General features: G+C 41.2%; 1 protein-coding gene across 1 annotated transcript in view; it reads right to left on the minus strand.

Moving 5' to 3' along the window:
* Positions 1 to 15,961, minus strand: part of galnt18b (UDP-N-acetyl-alpha-D-galactosamine:polypeptide N-acetylgalactosaminyltransferase 18b) — a 76,252-nt gene extending 60,291 nt beyond the window's left edge. Inside the window, exon 1 of the mRNA XM_079554610.1 lies at positions 15,473 to 15,961. Within this exon, the coding sequence (XP_079410736.1) occupies positions 15,473 to 15,710 (238 nt within the window). The 5' untranslated portion in view covers positions 15,711 to 15,961. The remainder of the gene's footprint in view (positions 1 to 15,472) is intronic.
* Positions 15,962 to 16,196: the final 235 nt, after the last annotated feature.

Below are 16,196 nucleotides of genomic sequence, written 5' to 3' on the forward strand. Positions count from 1 at the left end.
GTCTCTATCCTGTCTGTGCTCAGGTGGAGGTGTGGTGTCTCTGTCCTGTGGGTGATCAGGTGAAGGTGTGGTGTCTCTGTCCTGTCTGTGCTCAGGTGAAGGTGTGGTGTCTCTGTCCTGTGGGTGATCAGGTGGAGGTGTGGTGTCTCTGTCCTGTGGGTGATCAGGTGGAGGTGTGGTGTCTCTGTCCTGTGGGTGATCAGGTGGAGGTGTGGTGTCTCTGTCCTGTGGGTGATCAGGTGGAGGTGTTGTGTCTCTGTCCTGTGGGTGATCAGGTGGAGGTGTGGTGTCTCTGTCCTGTGGGTGATCAGGTGGAGGTGTGGTGTCTCTGTCCTGTGGATGATCAGGTAGAGGTGCGGTGTCTCTGTCCTGTGGGTGATCAGGTAGAGGTGCGGTGTCTCTGTCCTGTGGATGATCAGGTAGAGGTGCAGTGTCTCTGTCCTGTGGGTGATCAGGTGGAGGTGTGGTGTCTCTGTCCTGTGGATGATCAGGTAGAGGTGCGGTGTCTCTGTCCTGTGGGTGATCAGGTGGAGGTGTTGTGTCTCTGTCCTGTGGGTGCTCAGGTGAAGGTGTGGTGTCTCTGTCCTGTGGGTGATCAGGTGGAGGTGTGGTGTCTCTGTCCTGTGGGTGATCAGGTGGAGGTGTGGTGTCTCTGTCCTGTGGGTGCTCAGGTGGAGGTGTGGTGTCTCTGTCCTGTGGGTGATCAGGTGGAGGTGTTGTGTCTCTGTCCTGTGGGTGATCAGGTGGAGGTGTTGTGTCTCTGTCCTGTGGGTGATCAGGTGGAGGTGTGGTGTCTCTGCCCTGTGGGTGATCAGGTGGAGGTGTGGTGTCTCTGCCACGCCTCCCTGGGATCTCCTGGGTCAGTTTCCAGTGGAGTAAAATTTTGAGTGTGTGTGTGTAACGTTTGTATTCGGGGGGATGGGAGGGTGTGCCAGGCGAATTGTTTAAAATGTTGTAATCTGTAAAGCACTTTGTGATACCTTCCGGTATGAAAAGCGCTTTGTAAATAATGTTTGATTGATTGATTGATATTTTTAGCATGGCCAGACGATTAAAACAGTACCCCAGCCTTTGTTAAGGTAAGTTTGAGAACTCTGTCAGGATGCAGCTTTTAAACAGCAGTAGGTGGTCACATGCACCATGGGGGCTGGAACTCAGCTGATGCAGTACATCCTATGAGCAGCATTTCAAAGTAAAACAGTAGCCTACAGATACCCTCCCTAGTCCCTACAATGGACGAGGGATGGTACCGATCCAGGTATTTTGAGAGAACTTCGGATTGGACTGGATTTAATGACTGGATCAGGTCCAATCCCCCAAAAGAATCTGCCGCGGCTCCGGCCTGCAGGTTTACCACAGCACTGCTAATGCCATCGTTAATCTACTAGCAATAACAGCCACAGCTTGAACATTGAGATGCCCAGCAGCTGCTTAAAACATAATAAGGGCAGAGAAAAGTTCTTTGTTAACTTTGCAGTGCTGTTATTTAGCTTTTACGGAGGAGCCAGAAACTCCGGCAGAATAGAATCCAACAGTGGTGATGAGAGCGCTCTCGTAGGTAGGCTACGCAGATACAGCATATTAGAAACAGATAGAAACTATAATATCTGCTGCTTTGCTGTTGTTTTGTGAAGAGCCTATATCCAAGATTACCTTCTAATTTAAAATTCAAAACTTCTGTACACTACCAATTAGTGAAACTGTATGCAATAGATTTACAATCTATTATTCTTGCAAGAATATAAAATATATTAATATATATTATATAATATATAATGATATATTTTCTATAACAATATAATAATACAAAAGACTTTATTGGTCGTGTCAAAAACATCAGATCGGGACATCCCTAGTAGATGGGACATTACATTTCAATACATTTAGGCAAATATATGCAATAGTATATAAAATTAACTGCAAATTAACAGCAAAAAGAAGCATTAAAGCAAAGGGGTGAAATCCAGTTCTGCATTGAGTCCTGACTTCTGGATACTGTAACATTAAGAGTAGGGGTGCAATAGTTCAGCTAGTATCGCAAGTGCGATATAAATAGGTTGGTTTTAAAATAACACAGCCTAAATGTTCATTACTTATTATATATTGTATATTTATGATCTCAAAAAAATATCCATCCATCCATCCATCCATTTTCTTCTGCTTTATCCGGGGCCGGGTCACGAGGGCAGCAGTCTCAGCAGAGACCACGCACACCTGCTCCAGCTGTTCTGGGGGGACCCCGAGGCGACACCAGGCCAGCTCAGAGACATAGTCCCACCAGCGTGCCCTGGGCCTTCCACGAGGTCTTGTCCCACTAGGACATGCCTGGAACACCTCCCGCGGGAGGCGACCCACAGAAGAATATCAAATCTTTATAATAAAATGTGTCCCCCTCACCATGCAAAACAAAATAAAAAATAAATGTGGCGCACTGTCACATGTGAGTCTTTAGTTTTGCTTTAGACGGTAGCTAAAACACATATTTCATTTGAGGCTTGTGTTTGGGCTTTTCCTGCACAACAGCTTGTACTTTTTTGGAACCAAAGCTTTTGAAGGCCGGATTATGACCAAGACTGGATCTTACACATTTGTCTGCGCCTCTGACAACGCACAGTGCACTTGATCTATCATTCACCGCAGCCTGGTCATTTGTGTGTTTTTGGAGGATGTAACTTTGCAGTGTCTGCAGCTATCAGTTTAGAGGTAAGAGATGATGATGTATATGTGCTCAGTTTGCAAATATACACACGCCATAGAGCAGCTTATAAATGAAAAAATATAGGCTAAAACTGGCACCGTCACTTTAAAACGATGCATATTGTCCGTGTTTAGAACAGTGCATTGTTACACCACTACTTAAGAGTGTAAATCCAGAAGGACTCCCTTTGCAAGACCCTTTAAAGGACTATGTGGGGTTTAAAAATGTTAAAATTATGTATTTTCCTCCCCCTACATGTTCCAGCAATGTCCTAATGTGTAGAATGAGCTCAGACCTGTTCACCACAACTGCCTCTAGAATCCAGCACTGTCACTCACAACGTTGTTACTTCGGGTCCGAAGTCCCGTCACGCACGAGCTTAATATAAAAGGTGCAGTTACACGTATGACCTCAGGTGGCAGTAGTGAGTATAAAATGGCAAATTTGCATCTAGCCCCTTCAAAGTCTGTCACCTCCCCTAATGAAATGAAATAAAATTGTTGTGTAGAGGTTCTTTTGCTTTTCATTCAAATAACGATTAGCGATCCCAAACTAAAGCTGTACAGCAGCAAACCGTTTCCTGACTACATTATTTACAAAGTCTGCATGTTTTTTCAGCAATTTGAGCCACATCTGTTTGTCACTTAGACTGGACCACACTGAACCCTATTTCATATCCAATTCTTGGTTATCCAGTTTAGTGGTTACTATTTTGGATAATTTTTTTGAAATGTGACATACATTTCATAAGCTTTATGTTGGTAGATTTCAAGGCAACACAATATGACGAGAGAAATGATCAACTATGACAACTATCTTGAATATTCTGATGACAATGTATTCTACAAAACCATTTCCACACATTACTTACCACAGAATTTGAACAAAAATGGTGAAAGAAAAGGAAATCCCGAAATCAGGGCCATGAACAATTTTTACATTATCTTACCATGGCCTTTTCATTCTTTCTTGGGCTGAGTTATCAAAGACTGTGTAAATCTCAGTCAGATGGAGGACCTCAGGGATTTAGTGATGTATTGTGGCTTCTTTGCGATATGGAGATTGCGTCACTTAATACTGCAATAATGATAATTTGTCACATGAATAATTTCATCTATTTGCCCATCCTGTGAAATGGGACCCAACTGATGGACACATCTCATTCTATTCACCAAAATTTAACATTGACCCAGTAACATATTTGAGCCATGTATGTGCTACACCACTGGCCTGTGTGGCCTGTGCACTCGAAGGTTGATTGATTTAAGTGCCAGCACATAAAGTACTTTTACTACCTTTGCATTTCATGCGTACAATCCCAGGTTTTACCATAGTGATTTACATCTCAACTCCGCCATAAAACATCAATATTATAAAAGGTTGGTCTGACAGAAAAGGCAAACTGGATTAGAAAATACCGACAGGATACCACCTTGGCTTTGGAAATATCTCTGTACTCTAGAAACCGCAAGGCACATTTTTGCATAAATAACCAAGATGCCATATGCACATTGCTCATTAAAGTGAAATTTATGCATGAATGTATTGATGTACGCATTTATTTTATCTGCAGCGCCCTTGGTCAAGAAAAGCATTCAAACCATTTTGGAAATTACTGTATGTCTGACGTTGGCCATGAAACTCAAATTAAGATAAGACAAGAGATAAGAAAGGATTTTATTGATCTCACAATGGAGAAATTCACTTAAACATCAGCTCTCAGGAAACACTCAGGGGGCTAAATAGACAGGAAAATGTGCAGTCAAGTAATAGTAACTAGAGGTTTCTTATACACAATGAATACAATATATTAATATACATTCTGAGAAGAGCAAACTTGTATTAAAATATAATATCATAGGAGACAAACTCCATTTGTTTTATGGGATTTTGAGAGTAAATGCTTCAACTTCTTTGTTTATAATCTAGCAATCCACCGTTCCTATATTTGTTTCAGATTCAATGTCCCATTCCATACAGGCAACAGAAACAGCAGCTGGACCACTAAAATACATGTCAAAGCGACTACCTAACACTAATCGCAGACATAGTATCTTTATAATGAAGCTTTGATTATATTGAACTTCTCTAAGTTCAGAAAAATGTTCCCTTGCAAACCAAAGCCCATGTCTAGATCAGTGACTGACCCAACTACGTAATCAAAGGCCAGCTTCATTCGCCAGGCTGAACTCTTCCCTTCCCTCCATTTGCTGTTGCGCCCTATCGTGTATTTGATATTGCTCTGTATACAGTGTTACCATTGTCTTTTTATCAGTAGTTTGAGTGAAAATACATTTCTATTACCACAAGTGCTTTACGTAGTGGAATAGACAATGAATTGAATGTCTCTAATTAGTGATTAATGATATTTTATTTATCTATTCATTTGACATGTTTCTAATATTTTATTAGTGAGCAACATTTCCATCTGTGCCACACTGTGCTGTCAAGGGAAAACAATAAATTGTGACTAAATTCAAGGCTTCCCAGTGAAAAATTTACCCTTGCGCAAAAGAAACACATATTGTCTATTATTAATGTGTCTGTTCACAGCTGGAATCAGGAGGATTTAAGCACAACGTCCCTTAAGTGCTATTTTCTCCAGCCCTGAGCAGCTCGGCCTCTCTGTCACCGCTGTGAGGGACATAATGTGTTTCAGGGAGACTGCTGGAGAACCAGTGTAAAAGGACCTGGTTTATAAAGGGAAGAGTGTGGTGGAGGAGGCATAAGTGCATATCAGGGTATGGTCGAAAAATCTCAATAATTGTATGAATAAACTGTATTTAATCTCATAATCTTTAAGTTTACAGCCAAGTCTGGTTTCTCATTTATTTGTGCAGTTTGTGCTGTTCTACCAGGTGAACTTTTAAGAGTGCAGTATTAGGCCTGGGCACCAAAGCTTACATTTTTGTGGCAGTTTTTGGTACTCAGTTTTCCCTAAGCATTGTTCATATATGATCACAGACCTGTATTTTTCCCATTCCAAGTAAAGTTCTTGCTCCATGTGCATAGCGTCATAGTACCTTTGATGAGAAAATAATAATTTGATTGCTCTTGAGTCACAGCCTTGTCGTAATTAAAGCTGTAGACTGTATTATTATAATGAACCTCAGTAGGACCCAGGAAAACACAAGTGAACCGAGTGCGAGGCTGTGGACGCTCCCCACATGCGCTGCATGAGCTGCTGTGTAGCCTTTGAAAGCGCGCCTCGTTCCGGCTCTGCCAAATCTCAATAATAGTTTGCTTTGATGCATTTGGATTCAGGGGGAGGGTAATTCACCTCTGCTCATCTAGTTTCACCCAGAAATCCATCTCAGGCATCGCAAATGATAAAAAGAATCAGGAAGTTGATGAAGACAAATTGAGTGTTATTGAAAACCATTCCCGTTGGGATAAGTCAGGTTAGAGGGTTACTTAGATTGATGTACTTCAGACGAGAGAGAGTACACAAAACTGGATTTGCACAACAACATTCATATTCAAGGCACATGGAAACTTCAGGGAATTTATAATACTGGAGAGACCAATGCGTCATATACATGAAAAAGACCTTCCTGGTTAATTAAAGATAAAATAAAATAATCATTGCGAGTTTCAGTTGTGCTACTAATGCTACTTCTACAAAACAGCCTCAATGCCAAAAGTTACAAAAGTGAACATAAAGGAACATGAATCATGAATGTTTCTTGACTTATAACGACTGACGAGAGACATTGAAATCAGTGTTTTATCACGTTAAAACAGAGAGCGGGTGAAAACACTCTGAATGTAATGGCCTGGGTGTGTCTGAGGCAGCACATCCTTCTCTTAGCGCCATTAATTATAAATAAGAAAGAGAGGAATGAGACGACAGAAACAGCTGCTGTCAAATCTTCAGTGATGCAGCTTTCACATTTACAGTGTCTGGGAGGCTGTGAAGTGGATAAAACGCTGTCTGAAAGTGGGGTTTGGACAATAGGTAACAAAGTAACAAAAATGAGCAGTCTCGTCTTCAGCAGGTACAAAATTCTGCAGCCTGGTTACTGACTCGCACCAACAGAAGGGCTCATATTACTCCCATTCGAAAATCCCTTCACTGGCTCCCTCCCAGTCACTTTTTGCTTCAATTTTAAAATCCTGGTGCTGACTTTCAGAGCCTTGCATGGTCAGGCTCCCTCCTAGAGACTTGTTATGTCTCCCCCTCTTGGAGGCTTTGGACTTTCTTGTGGTGCATCATCCTATTTTAAGGACCTGAGGATATCGCTCATTGATGTTTTAAAGAGCAAACTATAAACCTTTTGTTTTGGAATGCGTTTTAATTCCAGTAGATTAAGCGTTGATTCATGACATATCTTGAGACTGTAACTGTACTTTGTCATTTCTATTGTAATCTTGAGAAGCTCTTCTCAAAACATGCTTGTTAATGGAGATGTTTTCAATGGAGAGATGTTTGCAAACTACTGTAATGATTTTAAAAAGCTACTATGTAAAAATGTAGTTTGGAATTTCTTATTCTACATTTGTTTCTAGGGCAAACGTACATATTCATTCATCAGTTTGGGTTAATCCGAAATACAGTCAAAATTAGTTTCCGCAAGTGACTGGAGCTATCTCCTAAGAAGCTAAAGTAAACGAATCAGCATGGAGCTTGGCATAGAGCTGCTGGTCCTCCATTTCTAGAGGAGCCTGTCGAGTTGGCTCAGACAAGGCTCAGGTTTCAGATTCCTCCATCTTTTATAAACTTGTTTCATGCTTAACTCTGACGCTCACTGTTTCTGCGTCTGCTGCTTCAAACATTTCCACTTATTTTGCAATTTCTTCATGTGTTTGTGTTTGAATGGTGGCAGGTGAGGGGTGTGTTGGGGTGCGCTGGGGGAGGAGGAGGTCCGGAGCTCGTCTCTGCCTCTGCGGGACAAAGTTAGAGCGCTGCTTTGAAGGTGTCGCACCTAGCAATGCAATGTGGAAATACAACAATTCAGGGCCAGCAAATGTAGTAGCTGAGGGCGACTTTAAATCTAAAGACGATCTGCTCTATGATCTAGACAACAGGGGTAAACTATACATGCTGCTGTAGCTGTTTTAGTAAGTCCAACTGTGAAGAGAGCCACAATGCAATTAAACTATTTCTCAATAGTTGTTTCAATTAGACAGAGGCCTATAAATATGGTGAGAGTAAATAGGATCTATTTAGTTTAGCTGAAAGCAGAATCATTTTGTGGAGAGAAGCATTTAGGAAACCAAACAAGACAGGCTTTAGGGAGCGGCAAAACAAACTGGGGAAGAATGAGAACTCCAACTGCCTTCTGCAGCAAAAAGTTTCAGAATGAGCTCGACTTTTCCTGTCTCTGTGACAAAGTGAAGAAGCTCCAAGCTCCAAGAGAGAGTTAGCTGCACCTGTGTTTCACCAATGGCACATCATCACAGCTCAGGGGTGTGCTGGGACCTCATTTCGGCCCGAGAAGTTAAGATTTAGACCGGCCTAGTTTCCTATGGAATTACAGTTAAAGTGCGCTGGTTTCATATACCAGAGATAGCAGGTTCAAATACCGCTATGACAATTTTCTACCAATTTCTCTTTTCACACGGGCCACTGCACACAGTCTGAGCTTGATACAACTCCACAATCAGCAACAAGTTTTGTAGATAAAAAATATACATTATTAGTCCACTTTTTCTACTTTTCACCTGACTTTTTCTTCTTTACTCGAGCGGACACTTGTTTCCGCTGGATTGGACTGCACCAACTTGAACTAAAGGGTGTTCCACTTAAACCCCCCTTGTCTGACATCAAATGGTATCTTCCTGCCACAAGAATGAAGAGTTTGATGCAAAAATTCAGTCAGAAAAATACAGTCATTATTTACTACATTTCCATCTGGAACAGCTGCCCATGGCTCCTGCTGCAGCCCAGTTAAAACCTTTAGGCCTGGAATAGCACAACTGTGAGTCTGCTTTTAATTCATTATTTTATTTTGACGGCCCAAAAGCACCACAGCTGGGCGGCACACCCTGGGAAACGTCCCGACTCTCCCAATTACCCAGCACGCCTTTGTCACAGCTCCTCATAAATCTCTTACAAATATTTACCAAATGCAATTACAAATCACAGAGAAATATAGAAAAACAATGAACTGAATAAATGCACACTAAAAGGTAAATGCAATGACAAACCTGGATAGAAAGATAGACGTATCTGGGCCTTTAATTCTTATTTTTCTGACAGCACTCTCTAGTGCTCACGCTAAAACATTATCAAGGTCCCCAAAACACATTTTAAATCTCAACAAAACAAGTCATAAAACACATTATCAATACTTAGCGTGAATTGTTACGGGATGACCTTCTGCTCTTTTGGGCTTTTTACTCATCAAATGTGTTCTTTTCACACAGATTTTGCCCTCTAGTGTCAGAATAGTTAACTATTTTCATTACTCAACATCCTCCAGTGCATGTATGTACATCCTTGTGTTTCAATAACATCTTGATTTATTAGAATTAACAGACTATCACCAGCTTTCTATTCCCTCCTCTCTCCCTCCACAGACTGCAAGCGCTGACAGATGAATCAGACTTGTAATAAATCCAGGTGTTTATAAGGGCCACACTGGCATTAATTTCACTTTTATGTTGTGTAGAATGCAAAAGCTCTTTCACTTTAATCACTTTCTATCAGAGGCCATGCTTCCTGTTTGGGTGGATGTGCTAGTCTTTACACTAAAACCTGAAGGCACTGGTCCTGATATTAGAATTTAACTTAGGGCTGGGCAATTAATCAAATCTTAATCTAATCGCGATTTTCATAAAGGCCGATCTCAATAATCGCGTGGTACGTTTTAATCGAAAGAATAATTGACCAACAAACAGGCACAAGAAGAGGATCTGATGAACTGAAAGCGTAAAATCAGCTACAAACTCATGCTAACTCGTTTAAGTGGCAGAGGACCAAGTTTGCCTTCCAAGGGGAAAACCATCAATCGCTATATTTGTACCATGTGGATTTTTTCGAGGCTGCTGCCTAAAGAAGAGTGGATTAGCTGGACTTCTGTAAATTTGAGCCGTCTTTTATACAATGTGCTGTTTTATGTACATATTAAGTTAAGTTGTTAAAACTCCATGAAGTCTTGGCCTTCATGGAGGCTCCGCACACAAACCATGGACTAACTCTCGCTTCTGACATTCTTCAAACATTCTCACTTTTCTGCAGCTCCTTTGCAGATGTGTGTTTACATGGTACAGGGGCAGATGACATGGGGGTGTTGTGGAGGTTTGGAGGTGTGAAGCTTGTCTTTGCTGCAGTCCGACAGTTAGCCGCAGTTTTCAGTCCGACAGCATCTGTGTGCTGTTTTTTTAATCATTAAAACAAAAACAAAAAATCGAATCTAAAATTGAGATCGATCAATATGGGGAAAATAATAAAGTTTTTTTATTTATTTAATTGTCCAACTCTAATAAAACTGACTTTGAAAATAAATGTATTATTTTACAGACACACGTTAATAAGTGAACTTCTGAAGCACAAACTGTAAGTCAATGGCAGGTATACTATAACAGTTTGCTTATGTTAGAGCTTGATTTCCCTTTGAATCTGTGCATTCATTTGAAGGTCCTGTAAATTCTTCGAAGGTGCTGAAAATGTGACAGTAAAGGGCAGTATTTGCATTTTATATAGCACAAGGTTTGCACCTGTTGCAGGCCTGTCTCCCGAAGCAAAAGTAAAAATGTACTTGCAGCTATAGCAAGTCTTGAGTGACATATATATATATATAGGATGTATTATGAGTTTAAGCAAATATTCCGGCTGAAAACAGCAATTCTGTACACCGTTGAGATAAATGACTAATGTCAATACTGTTTTTTAGAAAAGAACAGTCAATGATATGCAGGGCCAGTTTTAAGTAACTTTTCTGCTAAGCTATGATAATGAATTATTAATAACTAATGACAGAAAATAATATCTAGCATTTTAGATTTTTAGATATCCACTCACAAACCATTCAAACAAATAACTCTCACCTGGAGAGAATATCAGCCAATGCAGGCCAGTAGCTGATACTCAAAGCAACAGAGATGGAGATCAATCTCACCTACATTTTAAAGATTTGGTTTTCAGAGTATTTAAGGTGTCTTCAGAGGAACTTAAAACCACAAGTAACTTCATACAGAGTACAGACTGTGTAAAAATGCTTAGTTCTGTGCCCTGCAGTTACTCACCCACTCGTTTGGACTTGCCCGTTTATTCGAGACTGAGCAGCCGTCTCATGTTCTCTATGGCTCCTTGACCAAATGATCATCACCTGCCAGCGCACCTGCCCTCAGTGCACCCAGCAGACTGCTCTTTAATATCCCTGCAACCATCATTTACTGCTCAGCCATTGTGCCTTGTGCCATTTGCAAATCCTGAAGTGCTCCATGTCTGTCACGCATGAATCCAAAGGAGTGTTTTTCAGCCACTGCACCAGCAGCACTCTTCCTACCTGCGGAGGTAATGAGCACTTACTGTAGCCAAATGAAACTTTTGCAAAAGCATTTACAGAGGAAAATTAAAATTTCCAATTTAACATCTGAAATACAACATTCATTTACAAATGTTCCACACCAAGTTTCTCCATAGAAATGAATTGTCTTTCCAAGTACTTGAAAAAGTAAAACATGGTGACACCATGAACTCAGGGCGAACCCATAATGTATCTTACCAGAAAAATACTATGCAGAATATTTACAAACCAACAATTAATTCTGACTGAACTTGGCCTTAAGAAGGAATCAAAGGGAGAATACTGAAAGTGCCACATTGAGTCCAACTGGCCTGCACAAGCCTGCAAATATGTATGCACGATGAAAAGCATTCATTCTGTTCTGTGTTCTCTCTGCCATCTATGCAGCGGTGGTTGTCATGGTGGAAAATTACAGATGATAAAGGAGCGACTTTATCTGTCCTCCGAGCATCACCAGAAATGCTGATTTACCGAGCTGCTGAATCAACTTGAGTAGTGGATTTGCTTGCAGCCATCTTGGGAACTGTCACAATCATTTACAGCCAAATCAGCAATTTGTTAATGACTAGCTTTGTGAGGCCTTATGGTCTGCTCAGTCAGGCAACACAGCAATCCCATAATACTCACTGTCAGGGGTCAATGAGAAGGGATTACTGCTGATCTCAATGCTCAGATGTGACGTTGTAAGCTTAAACCACACAACTTAGCCCTTTAAATTAAGTTGTGTGGTTTAAAGAAGGTCTCAAATAGCCTGACACCCAGCATGATACCTCTCTATATATTTTATAAACTGGGATATCATCTTGGGTACATTTCGCTTTTGCTGCTGCTGACACCCTCAAACGGATCCGTGCAATCTGAATCATTTATTTGCGGTCACGTGTTTGAATAACCACTAATAAGCCGCTGATTTCCCTTCACTGATTGGTTTACTCCGCTTCCTGTTTGCTCACGTATTTTCCACCAGTTGATGCCGGTGAGACTGTATGAAGTCAGGAAATATTTAATGATGGGGCTGTTGAAGCGTGACCTGAATTGAAGGCACACCTTGTTACTGCTCCGTCACACATGGGATCTGATCGGCCCAAAAAGTATGTCTGTCCACTGAGAAAACTCAGAGTGCTCCCGATGGGTAATCCTGTCCTGGCTGGACATAAGTGAAGAGAAACACTGTGGAGGTGAGATTCCTGATTGGCTGTTGCATTAGTAGCAACGCTACAATCACTAGCAACAATCGTAAATATGAAACATGTTTGATTCTTACGATTTCAGGTTTCGAGAGTCTCCAACCCAACAAATAGTCATAACACAATCACAGTGACACCACATAGACAAGGAGTGCCTTATTATTAATAATACTAATAACAATAATAATGCATTAGACTCAATAGTGCTTTTCCAGATGCTCAAAGACGCTTTACAATTTTGTGCATTATTATTTCACACCATACCCGGTGACATGGCCCCTTTAATGTTTTACACTACACTCAGCATTTGGCATTGACTTTTGGAAACCTAACACCGATGCTTGAGAAGAGGAGTACTTTGTGGGCGAGTGTGAACCTGCTCTGTCCAATGCCTTCAGTAAATCCTCGCAGGCTCATTGTGCTCATCCCGGTTCAGCCGACTCGTGCGGTGTTGCCATGTTGATTGTCCTGGTAACAGACCACTTAACACCACATCCCGTAGTTACAGTGTCCATTTTTTTCCCTCTCTCATCTCCACTTGTAGAAAACATATCACTGTCCTCTGTGAGTCAAAAACAAGAGCTTGGTTTGGCATTATATTGACTATTTTTGTACAGGACTGAGGGCTTGAAGAGTGCTTGACTATGAGTGTAATGTAGGATGTATAATACAGTTCCAAGTGCACACATGACTGTAGCATTGTGTCTTTTGATGCCTCTGTCTAAGTGGTACAGTGGCTCGATTATAGACAAATAATCATTACATCACAAATAATCGTCACGCTTATTTCTGTAATGTTCACGATTATTCAAACGATTATTTTGTTGCCTCTTTAAAAATCTTTATTTTTTTTAATTAAAAAAACTATGCAAAATATTTTCTTTGGACAGTTAAAAAAAAGTCCACATCATATTAAAGGGACTATATGGAGTTTAAAAATGTTAAAATTAAGTATTTTCCTCCCCCTACTTGTGTCAACAATTACCTAATGTGTAGAATGAGCTCAAACCTATTCACCACAACTGCCTCTGTAATTCTGCACTGTAACACAAAAAGTTGTTACTTCGGGTCTGAATAGCCGTCAAGCACGAGCTCAATATAGAAGGTGCAGTTACACATATGACCTGAGGTGGCAGTAGTCAGTATAAATTGGCCAGCTTGCATCTAGCCCCTTTAAATATGCTCACGTTTCTAAACTAATCCTCTATTAGAGACATCCCTGGCTTACCTGCCCCTTGCTGGTCAGCCCTCACACCTGCCCAAGCAAACCAAGTGCGCTTGTTTATGTCGGACCAAAGCATTTGCCAGTAGCACGTGAAATGCGAAGGGGGAAAAAACAATATTCCCAGCGGCATGAAATAATACGAGTTTGCTTTGAGAGATCTGCTCCTGAAGAAGAGTTTTAGACTTTTCTGCACCAGCCCTGAGCAAAGGATATAGAGGCTTCTAAAATTTGGTTCTCCTTTCAGCAAAAGGTGAGCACTTACCAGTGGCGTTATCTCAAGCTACACATAAAAAATATTGTTATTCTATTATTATTTATGTGACAATTACAACGGTTCATCCCACTACGCTGGCAGCTCAGCCAATCAGCCGCACTCACACAAACCACGCAGGAAAGACTTTCAGCGCTTTAAATGGACAAGCGGGAGGGCATCCTTAATAATATTTTTTTCTCGATTATGCGATTTTTATCCATTGTCTAGTGCAATAATAGAAATCGGGATTGAATTTCGACTAATTGCAAGCCCTAGTAAGTGGACATCTACTTTTCAGGAAAATGCATTTAGACCAGCAGATTTATACAATATCACTCCCAACTCGTGCTGCACTATATCATAGTATGCGATACGAGTGAGCAGTATTGCAATAATAATATTATAGCAATATTTTACTGAACCATTTCAACGAACGCAGTGACCCAACGCAACATACGCACATATCATTGGCTATATTTTTATATAGCCAATGAAATACATGAAAAGGATTATGTATTGCATTCAAGTCAGAAAAACACACGTCTATATTATAGCTAAGCCGCAATGACATTTTTTGCAGTTAATTTAAACAAATACATGGTTTCTTTTTCTCTGTGGATCCTGTGTATATGTTGATATAAACACCTTTTAATTAAACAACCGAAATAACCCTACTTTAACGCAAAGATGTAGGACGGTATGTTCCCTACGGGCAAAGGCACCTGGACCGATGCTCCGCCCCTAATGCACAAGGTATTAGGTGCCAAAGTGAAATGGAGACTTCCCACCAGGAGGAATGTTTACCCAGGCTTAGCACACAGCCCGCTGCCTCAAACAGCCTGTGTGTAGCTCCCTGTGTGTGCTTCATTTCTGCACCAGCTCTGTTCCAAATCAAACCCGGACCTGCCCAAAATGACCCCCTACTCCCTCGTTTCCTCCTTCCCTGCCTCCCCTGTCCTTAGTGTAAAGACAAGAATAGCTCCTTTAGAGACACACAGTGGAAGCAAATTAACTCAGTGTGTTCAAGCGTACAAGAAACAGTATACTGGAAGAAACAATATACTGGAAGTTATGTTAGGGGAGGTTTGAGAAAGGTTTAGGGAGAGAGACAAATTCCAGGGATTCCTACAACACCAGGTGACATTCTGTTTCTATGTCAAAGCATGAGTTGAAGTACATTGGTTCATAAAATAACTTTAGCGTATCAGAGGGTATATTTTAGGATTTGTTCTGACCCTATGTCCACAATTGAACATCCAAGAGATAAGATAGCGCTTTATATTGATCTCACAGCTAAGCAGTGAAAACTATACACACACAAAATGTACTGTGTATGATATTTTTATATTTTCAGGGTGGACCTGGTACCAATCGAGGTTAATAAAAGGTTAAATCTCACTTCGTTATATCATTAAGTCAGTCTTTTTCAACGAAGCAAAGCAATGCATGGTCACAATTACTCCTTATGTGAATGAGTTACATCAAAGATAGAGATATTAAAAAAAAATAAAAAAAAATAAAAAAATTGAAACTTTCCCCGCAGTTTTCACGCATTGAATGTACTAAGTAAATCATGTTTGTTAGGTTTTTTTTTGTGTGTTTTTTTTTTTAAAGCGGCATGTTGTAGTTTATTACCTTGTATGTGTTGGTTCACCACGTTCTCCAACCGGTCCAATCGTTCAATAATCCGAAGCGTGTCTCCTCGTTTGTCCCCGTCAAACTTTCTATCCGGCAAAGGCATGGGCACTTTGATGTAAATATTGGCGATGTAGTTAGTTACCCATCCGACGTACAGCAGGCAAACGATGTTGGTCATGCCACTCAGGATCACGCATGTGGACACCAAAGTTTTGGTTCTCCTGGTGCAAGCCATGCCGACACCCCTCCATGCAGGCTGCAGTCTCCCGCTTTGGAACCCGAGGAGAGGGCGAGTGTCACAGAACAGCGAGCCCCAAATGTCTTGCTGCAAGTTCTCTCCTCACAATGCGTAAAACAAGGCCAGCCGAAACTTCAAAGTCAGTGCGCACGAGTGTATTCATAAAGAAAAAAAGATATAGATTCAGCGCTTTGCATCTACAGGTGAGGCGTCCGTGTTTCGCTCCATGGTGAAGTGCTCCTCAGACAAGTCCGCACGCGAATGAGAATCAGGGAAACACGGGAGATAGAGAGCATCCAGCGTCAGCCAATGAGAGGGGAGAGGGGACTGACAGACTACCGCTGCTGCTGCTGCTGCTGCTGCGGGCGTCCCTCGTGCGCGCAGGTTCGCTATCAAAAGTGGGGCTTGACACATTACTTAACTGTGGCAAATCGGACTCCGGTTCCTCTTTGATGCATTAACATTTCATATTTTTGAACTAGG

This window comes from Gobius niger (genome assembly GCF_951799975.1).
Source record: "Gobius niger genome assembly, chromosome: 4".
Classification (NCBI taxonomy): Eukaryota; Metazoa; Chordata; class Actinopteri; order Gobiiformes; family Gobiidae; genus Gobius; species Gobius niger.